Source organism: Microtus ochrogaster, chromosome 1 (assembly GCF_000317375.1).
Source record: "Microtus ochrogaster isolate Prairie Vole_2 chromosome 1, MicOch1.0, whole genome shotgun sequence".
Classification (NCBI taxonomy): Eukaryota; Metazoa; Chordata; class Mammalia; order Rodentia; family Cricetidae; genus Microtus; species Microtus ochrogaster.
The window spans coordinates 38,805,735-38,820,815 of NC_022009.1; the positions used below are offsets into that span (position 1 = coordinate 38,805,735).

A 15,081-nucleotide genomic window follows, 5' to 3' on the forward strand; every position below is an offset into this window, starting at 1 on the left:
GAGAGAGAGAGAGAGAGAGAGAGAGAGAGAGAGAGAGAGAGAGAGAGAGAGAGAAATTAAAAGAACTCTGATCTAACAACACTCAGTCTAGATTAGAAAGGTGGGATCTGGGCTGGAGAGATGCTCAGTGGTTAAGAGCACTGCTGCTCTTCAGATGACCGAGGTTTAATTCCAAGCACCCACACAATGGTTCACAATTGTTTGTAGCTCCAGTTCTAGGGGATCTGATATCCTCTTCTGGCCTCTTAGGGCAGTGGGCGTAGGCCACACAGAGTGCACTTATGTACCTGTAGGCAAAGAACTTATACACATAAAATAAAAATAAATAAATCTCCTAAAGAAAGAACGGTGAGGTCCATCTTGTTCCCTTTCAGTGAGGCTTTTTGGAGAAAATTCTTAGTAAGTTTCATATATTTCCTTTATTTTATCTCGAGGCTGGTCTTTCCATTCACACTTCCTTGAAAGGCCAGTCTTTGGTTACTATTATCTATTCTAACAATCCAACCGAAGGAACCCCTCACATCCCTGTAGGAAAATGTCCGTGTGTTTGCTGAAGTTAAGAAAAGCCTCAAGCAGCGTATCCTTCCACCTGAAGGACCAGGCAGAAAGGGGCAGGCAGCAGCATAGTTTAAAGTAAGTATGAAGCTAAGACTTCTGGGAGAGAATCCCCGTGACGACAGGACGAGGAAAGCCTCCCTAGTTTGGAAGCAGTTGGCCAAGCTTTTTAGGTGTGCGGAACAACTGTTGTGTCTTTAAATTATCCTTCACTGGATGGTGATGTTTTTACTTGGAGTGAAGGCATGCTCCATCAGAAGATGGTGTAGGATAGTGTACAATGGAAGAGCTAGCTGCTTAACAAACAGATTTCTGTTTAGTCTGGGCAGCGAGCCCCTCTGTGCAGACTTACTATTGATTAGTATTTATTGAAATAAACCGGGTGCAATTTAATTACGCAATAAAAAAGCTTTCTAATTGGTGTTTAGGCTGAACTTTGGAACTCTGGGTTTACAATGTATGATTTTCTAATCTTAGCCTTTATGTAGGACTCATGGCAAATAAAACGGAAGGTTTTCTATAGTTAGATGGTATACTCTGCAAGGCCTGTGAAAAAAGCTGCATTCCCCTGTAATGTCTTTTGTGTACATAAATAACATTCATGGAGTGTGAGAGCTGACATTGGAGGGGCAGTAACATTCGCATTTTATAACAGAAGAAACTGAGTTTCTCACAAAGGGACAGATGCCACAAATTTGTTGGTGACAGGCTTGGGTCTCACACTCATTGTTCCTGAGTTCCCTATTTATATGGCTTATGTGGCAATATAAACACCACCATGTTCATTGATTTTGGACTCCATCACTGCTGGCCTGGCATTTGTACAATTGTGTAAGGTGTCTTTTCAGTAATACTGTGGGCATTTCAGATTGGCATGTCTGCAGTGCCCACTGAGGGTTACCTGGGTACATGGTTCAGAAGGTTTATCAGCTCAATACCAATGAACAGTGCCAGCCATACAAATGTGAAATGATCAGTCTTCGCGTGTTTCTCACCCCAGGAATGAATAGCTGGAAAGGAAGAGGCTAGAAATATATTTCACATATGTTTCATGTCTCTTTGCCTACAGTGCATTTACATGCATGCCCGACTTTGACACCCGACGCAGCAGGAGAGCATTTCATCAGCTGCAGCTGCAGGGGGCGTTCCCTCGGGCTTTCCATTGGTGGAACTGTCCTAGTTAGTTTTCTGTTGTTATGCTTGAACACCATGGCTGAATGGCTGGACACAACCCGGGAAGAATAGGTTTACTTCATCTTGTGTCCATCATGAAGGAAGTCAGGGCAGGAACTCAAGGCAGGAACCGGAGGAGTGCTGGCTCTCTCCCCATGGCTTTCTCAGTTTGCTTTTTGATATCACCTAGGACCACCTGCTCAGAGATGGCACCACCCACAGTGGGCTGGATCCTTCCACATCAATCATTCATCAAGAAAATGCTCCACAGGCTTGTCTGCAGAGAATCTGATGGAGGCATTTTCTCAGATGAGAGTCACTCTTCCAAAATGACTCCAGCTTGTGACAAGTTGACAAACAAATAAACAACAAAACAAATCAAAAACCCATAGCCAGCACAGGGTATAAACACATGGTGACAGAACACAGGCTGGGAAGAGGCAAAGCAGGGTGGAGGAGCATGTGAGCTAGAATTAGCTTCCCAGCCCCTCTGCAGTAGCATGAACACACACACACACACACACACATGCATGCATACACTCACACCTTCTTCAGTAGTATGAACACAGATGCATGCATGCACATACGCACACCTTCTTCAGTAGTATGAACACACATGCATGCACACACGCACACCTTCTTCAGTAGTATGAACACACATGCATGCACACACGCACACCTTCAGTAGTATGAACACACATGCATGCACACGCACACCTTCAGTAGTATGAACACACATGCATGCATGCACGCACATGCACCCATAAGCGCACACACACACTGGAACTACTTTGGGAAAAGCTTTAAGTTGACAGATAGGTGAAGGCTTAAGAATGCAACATTTGACCTTGGATTTTCTGGGTCAAATATAGGAACAAACTCATTGATGTGGTCTTTGCTTTCCCTGCCTGATTGTCACATGTTACTTTGAAAGAAAGGTCAGTGAGTCAGTTCATACAGAGGCATGTTCCCACATTAGCTTTTCTGTCATGGGACTCAACTTTTCTCTTACATAGAAGACAAGATATGGAGCATTATTTGAGTTCAGTTCACTTGGACACGTATGAACATTAAGTATCTCCTCTGTGGTATAGCATCCTGTGCTCTGTGGCAGGTGCTAAGATGGATAAGACATAGCACATGTCTCCAAGCCATGTGTACTTTACAGGGGAAACAAACAAGGAATAGATAAAGTTCTGCCTTGCATAAAAGATATTTGGGGAATGCTAAAGGAAATTTTTCTCTTCTGCTTCCCAGCTTATCTCTTCTCATCTTTGGAACATAACAGAACATAGGGCCCGTGTCCAATTACTGAGGGGACTGTGGGCATAGGGAATAAGAATGGCTTCTGGGGAGTAGATTTATAGCACAAAACACGGGAGCAGATGGGAGTCTGCCCTGGCAAGGGTGGGCGAGCATTGGTTCTTCTGAAATCCATAAGTAGTCCAGCTTGAGGGAGTGCTGAGCATTTGGTATGTGGGGGATGGGAGGCCCAGGAGCCGTGTCTCGAAAAGCAGATTCTTCCTGGTGCCAATAACCTGAATCTGTGACCCTGTATTCTGCTTTGGAGTTTCATTCAGTCACTCCACTCTGTGAACGAGCCATGGAGAACCCAGTCCACACTAAATTATGGTAGGCTAGCTCTGCCTCCAGGGTTATATTAACATCTACACTTTATTTACAGAAATAAAATCAAACCTTTAAAATGAATCACTATAGTTAAGGAAGGAACCACACAGACTAGAACTGAAAGCTAGTGGGTGTCCTAATTGCTGTGCTTTAGTTGTAGGTATTTAGTTTCAAAATGGAAATTGTACATCTTTTATAGATAATTCAAGTAGTACTAAATAACAGCCCATCCAGTTTGTACAGCTCATTTGCCATAGGGATTTAGCCTGGTCACTTTCCCTTAAGAAGTGTGCATGTCTCATAAGCCCACTCTATTCTAATGGAATATGATGAGCTAAATGCAGGCTTGTAATGTCCAGGGTGGGAGGGGCAGATTAACGGAATAGGAAATAGTGGTTTATTTTATGCATGGGGATAAGTACTTTTGATGGCTTGCTGAAGCTCTATCATTATGACTGCAGAGGGAAGGCAGACTAAAAGCAGCAAGCATCACCCCGAAGCCCTGATCACTGAAATGAGGGCACATATGAAATGATATTCAGCCGTGGAGGAAATATGACTTGCTGAGAATTAAAAAAAAAACCATTCCCCTTGTAATAGGAAGGCGAGTTTTAGAATGGTTAGGATAGAGATGATGAGTTGTCTTCTCAGCTGTGGCTTGAGGCAGAATGAGGTGGGGACAGGACTCTTTCTGTTCCGGTGTCCCTAGCTTATTAGGACTAACATCAAAGCAGCTGTATCATCCCCATTTCCATTTAGGAGTCAAGCTATGCTAGACATGAAGGAGCCAGGCAAGCCTGAGAGATGCGTGCTCTCCTAAAGCCTGCACCCCAGAGCTAAAAGGAATTGAGTGCTGAAACCCTGCCACAGCCGTGACGCCTGCTGCTGCTATAATGACATTGGGCCCACATGGAACCCCCCCACACACACTTGTTCCACTTTTTCTTTTATTTATTTTTACCAATTTTATTGAAGCAGTAATATTAATCTAACTCTAAAATAATAGTCCAGAAAGGAAAATCGAAAGTAGTTTTTCAAAAAATGTTTTCTGAAAAAAATTATATTTTCTATTTATGTGTATGTGTGCACCTGCTTGTCTATATGTGCACCACAGGCATGCAGGTGCCTCAGAGGCCAGAGGAGGAAGCTAGAGTCCCTGATCTGAAGGCACAGGGGCCTGTGAGCTCATGGTGGATGCTAGGAACTGAACCCCTCTCCTCTGCAAGAGCAGCAAATGCTCTTAACTCATGAGCCAAATCTCTATCCTCACAAAGTAGACAGGCTTTTTAAAAAAAAATTTCTATTTTTTAATGCTAAAAAGAGTTCTCTCTTGCTGGGCAGTGGTGGCACATGCCTTTAATCCCAGCATTTGTGGGGCAGAGGCAGGCAGAAATCAGAGTTTGAGGATAGCCTGGTCTACAGAGTGAGTTCAAGAACAGCCAGAACTACACAGAGAAACCCTGTCTCAAAAACAATCAAACAAACAAAAAGAATTCTCTCTATATATGTGTGTGTTTTGTTTTTCAAAGATTTACGTAAGAATTGTTTTTGATCAAATCTTATATTCAGTTTAACTATAATATGTAATGAATTTGGACCTTTCTGGTCTTTCATTAAAATAAGGTGCTCCACATAAATTGTTTAGTGATAAATGCCTCAATATAATGATGCTATGGATTATTCATGTGTGAACCAAAATCTTAGGTGCTTCAAAAATGAATTTAATGGGGAAAGTTCCTAAGGCATGTTGCATGTAAGCATATTGCACGTATGCATGCTTTGTGGGCAGACTGATAAGACCGAAAATGTTAATGTCTTGGTCATGATGCCGAGTGTCAGAAGGTCTCTCTGGATTAGAGCCCTTAGACTTGGTTCTGCCTGCTCTTGAACACTACCTCCTCCTCATATACCTGTCGGTAGATCAACATCCTCCTGAAGACACAGGGGAAGTAGCTGATCAAGTTTGCTACCATCTCTGCAGGCCCTGTTGAAGTATGATCAATAACTCTTGATCCAGCGTTACTCTGTTTCCCTGTCCTAGAGCAGAGTGGCCATTAGACAGACCAGTTCCACAGTATAAGGAAACAGTGCTTCTATCTGACTTCTCTTCATCCGGCCCTGAAAGATAGAATTTTGCCAAATTAACTGAGGCATTGGTGGATATAAATCACTCCCTGGATCTCTGTTGTGTCATTTTGACATAAAAATTTATATAATTTGCATACTTATAGTAGATGCAACCAAGGCTAAGTTCGCAAAAGTTTGCACCCAATGCTTATTCTCACGCTGCTGGACTTACCCTTGAATGAAGAGATGAGGATGTTGGTGTCCAGCTCTAATAACCTATTACATAAAAACTTAAATTGAATTTAGAAATTCTACTATTGGTTATCAAAAGGACAGGCTGCAGAGTGGTTTGGAAAAAACATAAGTAAGTACAAGAGAGAAAATAAGATCCTTCCTTCCTCAAAGTCCTAAACCAAACCTGACCACAAAGAGTGGAGGGGGCAGGGCAGACTAGAAGGCTAGGAGGGGGGTGGGGCAGGTTAGAAGGTTAGGAGGGGGTGAGGCAGCCTAGAAGGCTAGGGTGCAGCTCAGGTATAACCAGGAGTTGAAGAGGAAACCAAGGACTAGAGCACATTTTCTTTCATGTGAACTCCCAGTTCACCTCGTGGTGGTATTTATTTATTTATTTACTTACTTATTTATTATGTTGTTGAGAGCTCATGTCTCTGTCTCTCCTTCGCCTCTGTGTCTCTCATTACATACTGCAAGGCTTATCATTGGCCATTTGTAATTCAGAGACTACACACTGCTGAATCTCTCAACATTTGGAAAAAAAATTATTTTGCCCCAGCTGACTCATGAACATTATTGGGTTGAGACAATAATTTAAATAAAATTCCACCAGCGAGTCCTTTTCTGCTTTGGCAATCTTACTAACATGGTGTACAAGCTGGGCAGAGCCTCCTCTGTCTCCCTCACTGAGGATACAAGTTGGCCACTGTATTAAGAATTGCAGAGTTTGCTGGGTATTTATCTGACACTGAGGACAGTGTTACTGGTTATCTTCAGGTTTGTCTCCACTCCTGTCTCACTCCTGAGTAACTGCTCAGTGATGGAGACAGTAGCTCCCACCTCAGGAGCGACACTGCACGGAAGCAATTTCTCATGTAGAATGGAACTTTTACATGTGTAGTAGAAGCAAAAAGGATGGTAATTTGTCAAAGTCAGGTGACAGCTTAATGCACACTGACTGTGTTCCTTACACTGACAGGACAACAGTCTCCTGAGAATGACAACACCATCAAGGACTTGCTCCCAGAAGATGCTGGAATCGACCACCAGACAGTCCACCAGCTGATTACAGTGCTCATGAAGTTCATGGCCAAGGATGAGAGCAGCGCGGAGTCAGACATCAGCAGCGCCAAGGCCTTCAACACCGTCAAGAGGCACCTCTACGTCTTACTTGGCTATGACCAACAGGAAGGCTGCTTCATGATTGCACCCCAAAAAATGCGCCTGTCAACATGCTTTAATGCATTTATTGCAGGCATTGCCCAAGTAAGTGTAATGTGCTTTCAGGAGTCTGGTTGTGGGTTTTGATAGAAACAAAGTGGTTTCATTCTGCTTGGATAGTGTGGGCTGTAAAAGTTTGTTCAAATTACTTGGTATTAGGCAGGGGTCTGTAAAGGGGAGAATAAGATGGAGTAGGAGTTAGCAGCTTTGTATTGTAAAGGAAATGTCTGTAAAATATATTTAACACAATATTGAAACACAATGGCAGTACGGTAGCTCAGTCAGTGAGATGGCCATGGAACAAGCATATGAATCCGAGTTCAGTATTTCAGGTCCAAGGAAAAAGGAAAACGGGTAGTGGGCATCTGTGACCCCAGTGCTGGGGCACTGCAGACAGAGAAGGTCCTGGAACTCATTGCCTTTGCAGCCTGTCTAATTGTGTGTTCCAGATTCAAGGAGAGAACCTGTCTAAAATTTATATTATAATATTTTGTATTTGGTGTCCAGTATTTTTCCAGCATGTCATCACATTGAAGCAGTACCAAGCTCCTTCCCCTGCATTGAGGCTAGGTAGAGACATCCCTGCATGGGGAATAGGTTCCCCAAAGCCAGCTCATGTGTCAGGGACATGTCCTACTCCCACTTCTAGGGTCCCCACAAACAGACCACGCTACACTACTGTCATCCACATGCAGAGGGCCTAGGTTGGTCCTGTGTAGGCTCCCTAGCTGTCAGTCCAGAGTCTGTGAGCTTCCATTAGCTTGGTTAGTTGTCTCTGTGGGTTTCCTGGTCATGATCTTGACCCCCTCTCTGGCTCATACAATCCTTCCTCTCTCTTGTCAACTGGACTTCTGGAGTTTGGCCCAGTGCTTGGCTGTGAATCTCTGCATCTGCTTCCATCAGTTACTGGATGAAGACTCTGCTAAACTTCATCTTAACTCTGCTTAACAGTTAGGGTAGTCACCATTATCAGAGAAGGCCAGTTTAGGCACCCTCTCCACTATTGCTAGGAATCTTAGCTGGGGTCATCCTTGTGGATTCCTGGGAGTTCCCCTGGCATCACTTCCTCTACTAAGACATCTCATTCATTGCTCTCCCTCTCTGCCCTAACCCCAACTTGACAACCCGATCCCTCATGTTTCTTTTCACCAGATCCCTTCCCCTCCACCTCAGCCTCAGTTTCCAGGAGATCTTATCTATTTCCGCTTCTCAGGGAAATCCATGCATCCCTCTTAGGGTCCTCTTTGTTATCTAGCTTCTCTGGGGCTGTATATTGTAGACTGGTTGTCCTTTGCTTTATATCTAATATCTATTTATGAGTGAGCACATAAATGTTTGTCTTTATGGGTCTGGGTTACCTCACTCAATGATTTTTTTTCTAGTTCCATCCATTTGCCTGCAAATTTCATGATGTCACTGTTTGATTTAAGCTGTGTAAATGTATCACATTTTCTTTAGCTATTTTTCAGTTGACAGGCATCTAGGTTATTTCCAGGTTCTGACTATTATGAATAGTGCTGCTATGAATATAGCTGAGCATGTGTCCTTGTGATATGATTGAGCATCCTTTGGATATATGCCCAAGAGTGGTATTGATGAGTCTTCAAGTAGATTGATTCTCAATTTTCTGAAACCGCCATACTGATTTCCATAGCAGCTGTACAAGTTTGCACTCCCACCAGCAGAGGAGTGTTCCCCTTACTTCACATCCTTTCCTACATAGGGTGTCATTAGCATTTTTATCTTAGCCATTCTGAGAGGTGTAAGATGGTATCTCAGAGTCATTTTTATTTGCATTTCCCTGTTAGCTAAGGATGTTGAACAATTCTTTATGTGTTTCTTCACCATTTGAGATTCTTCTGTTGAGAATTCTCTGTTTAAATCTAGACTCCATTTTAAATTGAATTATTTGGCATTTTGATGTCTAGTTTCTTGATTTCTTTATATATTTTGGAGATCAGTCCTCTGTCAGATGTGGGATTGGTTAAGATTTTTTCCTATTTTGTAGTTTGCTATATTGTCTTATTGACAGTGTCCTTTGCCTTACAGAAACTTCTCAGTTTCAGGAGGTCCCATTTATTAGTTGTTAATCTCAGTGTCTGTGCTACTGGGGTTATATGTAGGAAGTGGTGTCCTGTGCCCATGAATTCAAGACTACTTCCCACATTTTCTTCTACCAGGTTCAGTGTAACTAGATTTCATGTTGAGGTCTTTGATTCACTTGGTCTTGAATTTTGTGCAAGGCAATAGATAGGGAACTATTTGCATTCTTCTACATGCCAACATCCAGTTATGCCTGCACGATTTTCTTTTTTTATTGTATAATTTTGGCTTCTTTGTCAAAAGTCAGATGTTCATAGGTGTGTGGATTTATGTCAGGGTCTTTAATTCGATTTCATTGATCCACCTGTCTGTTTTTATGCCGCTACCATGCTATTTTTATTACTATAGTTCTATAGTACAGGTTAAAGTCAGGAATGGAGATATCTCTTGAAGTTCCTTTATTATACAGTATTGTTTTAGCTATCCTGGGGTTTTTGTTTTTTGATATAAAGTTGAGTATTGCTCTTTCAAGGTCTGTGAAGAATTGTGTTGGAATTTTGATGGGGATTGTGTTGAATCTGTAGATTGCTTTTGGTAAGATTGCCATTTTTACTATGTTAATCCTACCAATCCATGAACATGGGAGATCTTTCCATTTTCTAATATTGTCTTCAGTTTCTTTCTTCGAAGACATAATGTTTTTGTCATACAGGCCTTTCACTTGTTTGATTAGAGTTACTTCAAGATATTTTATATTATTTGTGGCTATCATAAAGGGTGTTGTTTCTCTGATTTCTTTCTCAACTTATTTATCATTTATATATAGAGGGGTACTAATGTTTTTGAGTTAATCTTGTATCCAGCCACATTATCATCGTATCATCTGCAAAAAGCAAAAGTTTGACTTACTCCTTTACAATTTGTATTCCTTGATCTCCTTTTGTTGCTTTATTGCTCTAGCTAAAACTTTGAGTACTACATATATTGTAGATATGGACAGCATGGACAGCCTTCTTTTGTTCCTGGTTTTCATGGAATTGCTTTGAGTTTCTCTCCATTTAATTTGATGTTGACTGTTAGCTTGCTGTATATTGCTTTATATTATGTTTAGGTATGCTCCTTATATCCTTGATCTATCCAGAACCTTTATCATGAAGGGGTGTTGGATTTTGTCAAAGGCCTTTTAAGCATTTAATGAGATGATCATGTGTTTTTTCTTTCAGTTTGTTTATATGGTAGATTACTTTGACTGATTTTTGTATGTTGAACCATCCCTGCATTTCTGGGATGAAGCCTACTTGATCATGGTGGATGATTTATATTGATGTGTTCTTGGATTCAGTTTGCCAGTATTTTATTGAATATTTTTGCATCAATGTTCATGAGGGAGATTGGTCTGTAATTCTCTTTCTTTATTATATCTTTGTGCAGTTTGGGTATCATTGTAACTGTGATCTCATAAAAAGAATTTTTCTGTGTTCCATCTGTTTTTGTTGTTTGGAACAATTTGAGGAATATTTATATTTTAGCATCTTTAAAATTTTGATAGAATTCTACACTGAAACTATCTGGCCCTGTTTTTTTTTGGGGGGGGGACTTTTAAAGCTTGTTTATATTTCCTTAGGGGTAATAGGTCTGTTTAATTTGTTTATCTGGTCTTGATTTAATTTTGGTATGTGGTACCTATCCAGAAAATTGCCAGTTTCTTTTAGGTTTTCCAGTTTTGTGGAGTACAGATATTTGAAGTATGACCTGATGAGTCTCAGAATTTTCTCAGTGTCTGTTGTTATGTCCCCCTTTTCCATTTCAGATTCTGTTAATTTGGATATTCTCTCTATGCCTTTTGATTAGTTTGGATAAGGGTTTGTCTATCTTGTTGATTTTCTCAAGGAACCAGCTCTTTGTTTCATTGATTCTTTGTATTAGTCCCTTGGCTTTTAATTTATTGATTTCAGCCCGGAGTTTATTTCCTGCCATTTACTCCTCCTGGAGTAAATTTGCTTCTTTTTGTTCTAGAACTTTCAGGTGTGTGTTAGGTTGCTAGTATGGGATTTCTCCAGGTTCTTTATTTAGGCGCTACATGCTATGAAGCTCCCTCTTAGCACAGCTTTCGTAGTGTCCCATACATTTGGGTATGTTGTGGATTCATTTTCATTGAATCCTAAGAAGTATTTAATTTCTTTATTTCTTCTTTGACCCAGTGGTGATTCAGCTGAGAACTGTTCCTTTTCCATGAGTTTGTAGGCTTTCTGTAGTTTGTGTTGTTGAACTTTAACTTTAACCCATGGTGTTCTGATAAGATACAAGGGATTATTCCAACTTTTTTCTGTCTGTTGAGATTTGCTTTATGACCGACCAAGTATGTGGTCAGTTCTAGAGAAGGTTCCAAGAGGTGCTGACAAGTAGGTATATTCTTTTGTGTTTGGTTGAAATGCTCTGTAGATGTCTATTAAGTCCATTTGAATCATAACATCTGTTAGTTTCCTTGTTTCTCTGTTAAGTTTCTGTCTGACTGACCTGTCCTTTGGTGAGAATGAGGTATTCAAGTTTCCTATTGTTTATGTGTAAGGTTTGATGTGTGGTTTAAGCTTTAGTAATATTTCTTTCACAAATATGGATGCCCTTGTATTTGGGGCATAGATGTTCAGAATTGAGACTTCATCTTTATGGATTTTCCCTTTGATGAATATGAAGTATCCTTCTCCATCTCTTTTGATTAACTTTAGTTTGAAGTCTATTTTGTTAGGTATTAGGATGGGTGATGGGGAAACTTGCTTCTTAGGTCTGTTTGGTTGGAAAATCTTTTCCCAACCCTTTACTCTGAGGTGATGTCTGTCTTTGAAATTGAGGTGTGTTTTTTGTATGCATCAGTTGGATGGATCCTGTTTTCGTATCCATTCTCTTAGCCTGTGTCTTTTTATAGGTGAATTGGGTCCATTGATATTAAGAGGTTCTATTGACTGTGATTGTTATTCTTGTTATTTTTTGTTTTTTTTTTTGTGCTAGTGGTGGTAATGTGTGTGTCTCCCTTTGCATTCGCTGGTGTGAGATCATCTATTGCTTGTGTTTTTGTGGATGTAGCCAGCTTTCTTGGGTTGGAGTTTTCCTTCCAGTACTTTCAGTGGGGCTGGATTTGTGGCTAAGTATTGTTTAAATCTAGTTTTGTCATGGACTAACTTGTTTTCTCCATCTTTGGTATTGAAACTTTCCCTTATTTCTCTATTAAGTTTCTGTCTGGCTGACCTGTCCATTGTGAGAATGCTGTGTTGAGGTATGCTGATGCTGGGTACAGTAGTCTGGGCTGGCACCTGTGGTCTCTTAATGTCTGCAAAACATCTGTCCAGGACTGTCTAGCTTTTAGAGTCTCCACCGAGGAGTTGGGTGTAATTCTGATAGGTTTACCGTTATATGCTACTTGGCCTTTTTCCTTTATAGCTCTTAATGTTCTTTCTTTATTCTGTATATTTAGTGTTTTGATTATTAAGTAGTAAAAGGATTTTTTTGGTCCAGCCTATTTTGTTTTATAAAACTTCTTGTACCTTTATATGCATGTCCTTCTTTATATTGAGAAAGTTTTCTACGATTTTGTTGAATATGTTTTGTGAACCTTTGAGCTGAATTTCTTCTCCTACTTCTATTCCTAGTATTCTAAGGTTTGGTCTTTTCATGGTGTCCCAGATTTACTAGTTGTTTTGGGCTAGGAATTTATTGGATTTAACATTTTCTTTGATGGATGAATTTGTTTCCTCCATCATATCTTCAACACCTGAGATTCTATCTTCCATCTCTTATATGGAAGAGTAGTTCCTTGTATGAAATCTGTAGTTCCTGTTCACTTCCCCAGATTTTCCATTTTTCCATTTTTCTCGGTTTGTGCTTTCTTTTTCTCTCTGTCTCTCTCTCTTTCTCTCTTTCTTTCTTTCTTTCTTTCTTTCTTTCTTTCTTTCTTTCTTTCTTTCTTTCTTTCTTTTTTTATTTTCGAGACAGGGTTTCTCCGTAGCTTTTGGTTCCTGTTCTGGAACTAGCTCTTGTAGACCAGGCTGGCTTCGAACTCACAGAGATCCACCTGCCTCTGCCTCCCGAATGCTGGGATTAAAGGTGTGCGCCACCACTGCCCAGCTGGTTTGTGCTTTCTTTATTGTCTCCATTTCAATTTTCAAGTCTTGAACTGTTGCCTTTACCTGTTTGATTGCTTCTTCTTGGTTTTCTTTTAGGGGTTTATTGATTTTTTTCCCCAATTTTTTGTTTGTCTTTTCTTCAATTTCTTTAAGGATATTTTTCATTTCCTCTTTAAGGGCTTCTATCATCTTCATAAAATTATTTTTAAGGCCATTTTCTTGTATTTCAGCTGCATTGAAATGTTCAGGTTTTGCTGTTGAAGGACCACTGGGTTCTGGTGGTGCCATATTGGTCTTTGGTTGTTGAATGTATCTTGCACTGGTGTTACTCACCTGTTCTTCCAACTGGTGTCTATGCCTGTTCATCCAGTTGGTGTGGTTTGTACCTGTGATTATGTAATCTGCTGGGGTTGCAGGGGAGGGCTGGCCACAGAGAGGATATTCAGGTTGGATAGTAGAGTGGGTCTTGGAGGGACAGAGTCAAGTGCATGGTGGGGGTAGGGGTGCAGCCTGGAGATAGATCTCTCACCTGCTTGCCAACTGGTGTGGACTGCCTAGTCAACACATTGTAAAACACCATACTCACTGTCTGTTTTATGGTAGGGACTCAGCAGGTAGAGGCTATTACCAATTCATTCCCATAGATTGTAATAGAGTGACACAAGCAGGAAAGCGAGAGTGACCTGCAGGCAGCTATTCTTCTGAGGCAGCTACTCTCCCTGAGGCAGATGGCCAGATATGTGTCATTTTCAACAACAAACACCACCACCCTTTCTCCCTTCTTCCCTCCTCTGAATTCACATTGTGCATTTACTTTAGAAATTATAAGTTTTAAAATTAAAAAGTCTATAAAATGCTCCTCCTGAATTTGTGTCACACATATACATGCCCATATGTATGTGTACACACACACACAAACACACACACACACACACACACACACACACACACACACACACACTTTTGTAACTACACCGCATATTTTTTAAAGCTTACTTTGCCAACCTTTTTTTGCATTCATCTCTCTATCTTTGTGGGCCGTGTGAAGGTCAGAGAGCAACTTTCTAAGTTGATTCTCTTGTGCTACCATGTGGTTTTCAACGTTTGAACTCAGGTCATCAGGCTTGGCAGCAAGCACCTTCACTGACTGAGCCATCTCACATTTTTTTTTTTTTTTTGGTAAAACTGTGTAACCATGCATGGCAGTGCACACCTTTAATTCCAGCAGAGACATGTGGATCTCTGAGTTTGAGACACTAGCCAGGACTACAGAGTGAGTTCCAGGACAGCCAGGGCTACCCAGAGGAACCCTGTTTTGCAAAACAAGCAAACAAAAGAATTGTATATATAAAGTGGATAAGATGGCACTATGCCTGTAGTCCCAGCCCTTAGAAGGCAAAAGTAGGAGGATAATGAACTGCAGGCTAGCCTGGGCTACATGAGACCTGTCTCCAAAAAATTAATTTTTTAATATACATGTTAATATAATGTTTAATAAATATATAACATTATGTATACTGATATACATATAACTTAAAAACAAAATTAATAATTATAAAGTTTTTATCATAGGTATGAGAGTACATTATTGCCCATTTAAGTATACTTTTATACAAATAATGTTTTATTTATTTTACTTATTTTGTTTGTTTATACAGGATGTCACACTGTAACCCAGTATTCACTATGTAGAACAGGCTGGCTTCACATTCCTTCTGTCTCAACCTTCTGAGTGCTGGAACTGCAGGTGTGAGCCACCATGCCTGGCACAAATAATATTTAATTAATGGCTGAATGAAGAAATAACTTTCAGTTTGGGGCATGTGCTGAATGCCTTTACCCATACATTTTGGAACACTTGAATGATTGTGTTCTTCAGATCCCCTTGGTTGCCATGATAAAAAGGATATATACTTTCTCCTAGTTTTGAATTTTTTTTTTGTTTTTGTTTTTTTTTTTTTTTTGTTTTTCGAGACAGGGTTTCTCTGTGGGTTTGGAGCCTGTCCTGGAACTAGCTCTTGTAGACCAGGTTGGTCTCGAACTC

The 15,081-nt window shown here is 40.5% G+C and overlaps 1 protein-coding gene across 11 annotated transcripts in view; it reads left to right on the forward strand.

Moving 5' to 3' along the window:
- The window catches only part of Unc79 (unc-79 homolog, NALCN channel complex subunit), a 244,519-nt gene that overhangs the window by 145,951 nt on the left and 83,487 nt on the right, over positions 1-15,081 (forward strand). For all 11 annotated transcript variants that reach the window (XM_026780832.1, XM_026780863.1, XM_026780869.1 and 8 more), the window contains one exon: positions 6,635-6,921. In XM_026780832.1, coding sequence (XP_026636633.1) covers positions 6,635-6,921 — 287 coding nt within the window. The remainder of the gene's footprint in view (positions 1-6,634; positions 6,922-15,081) is intronic.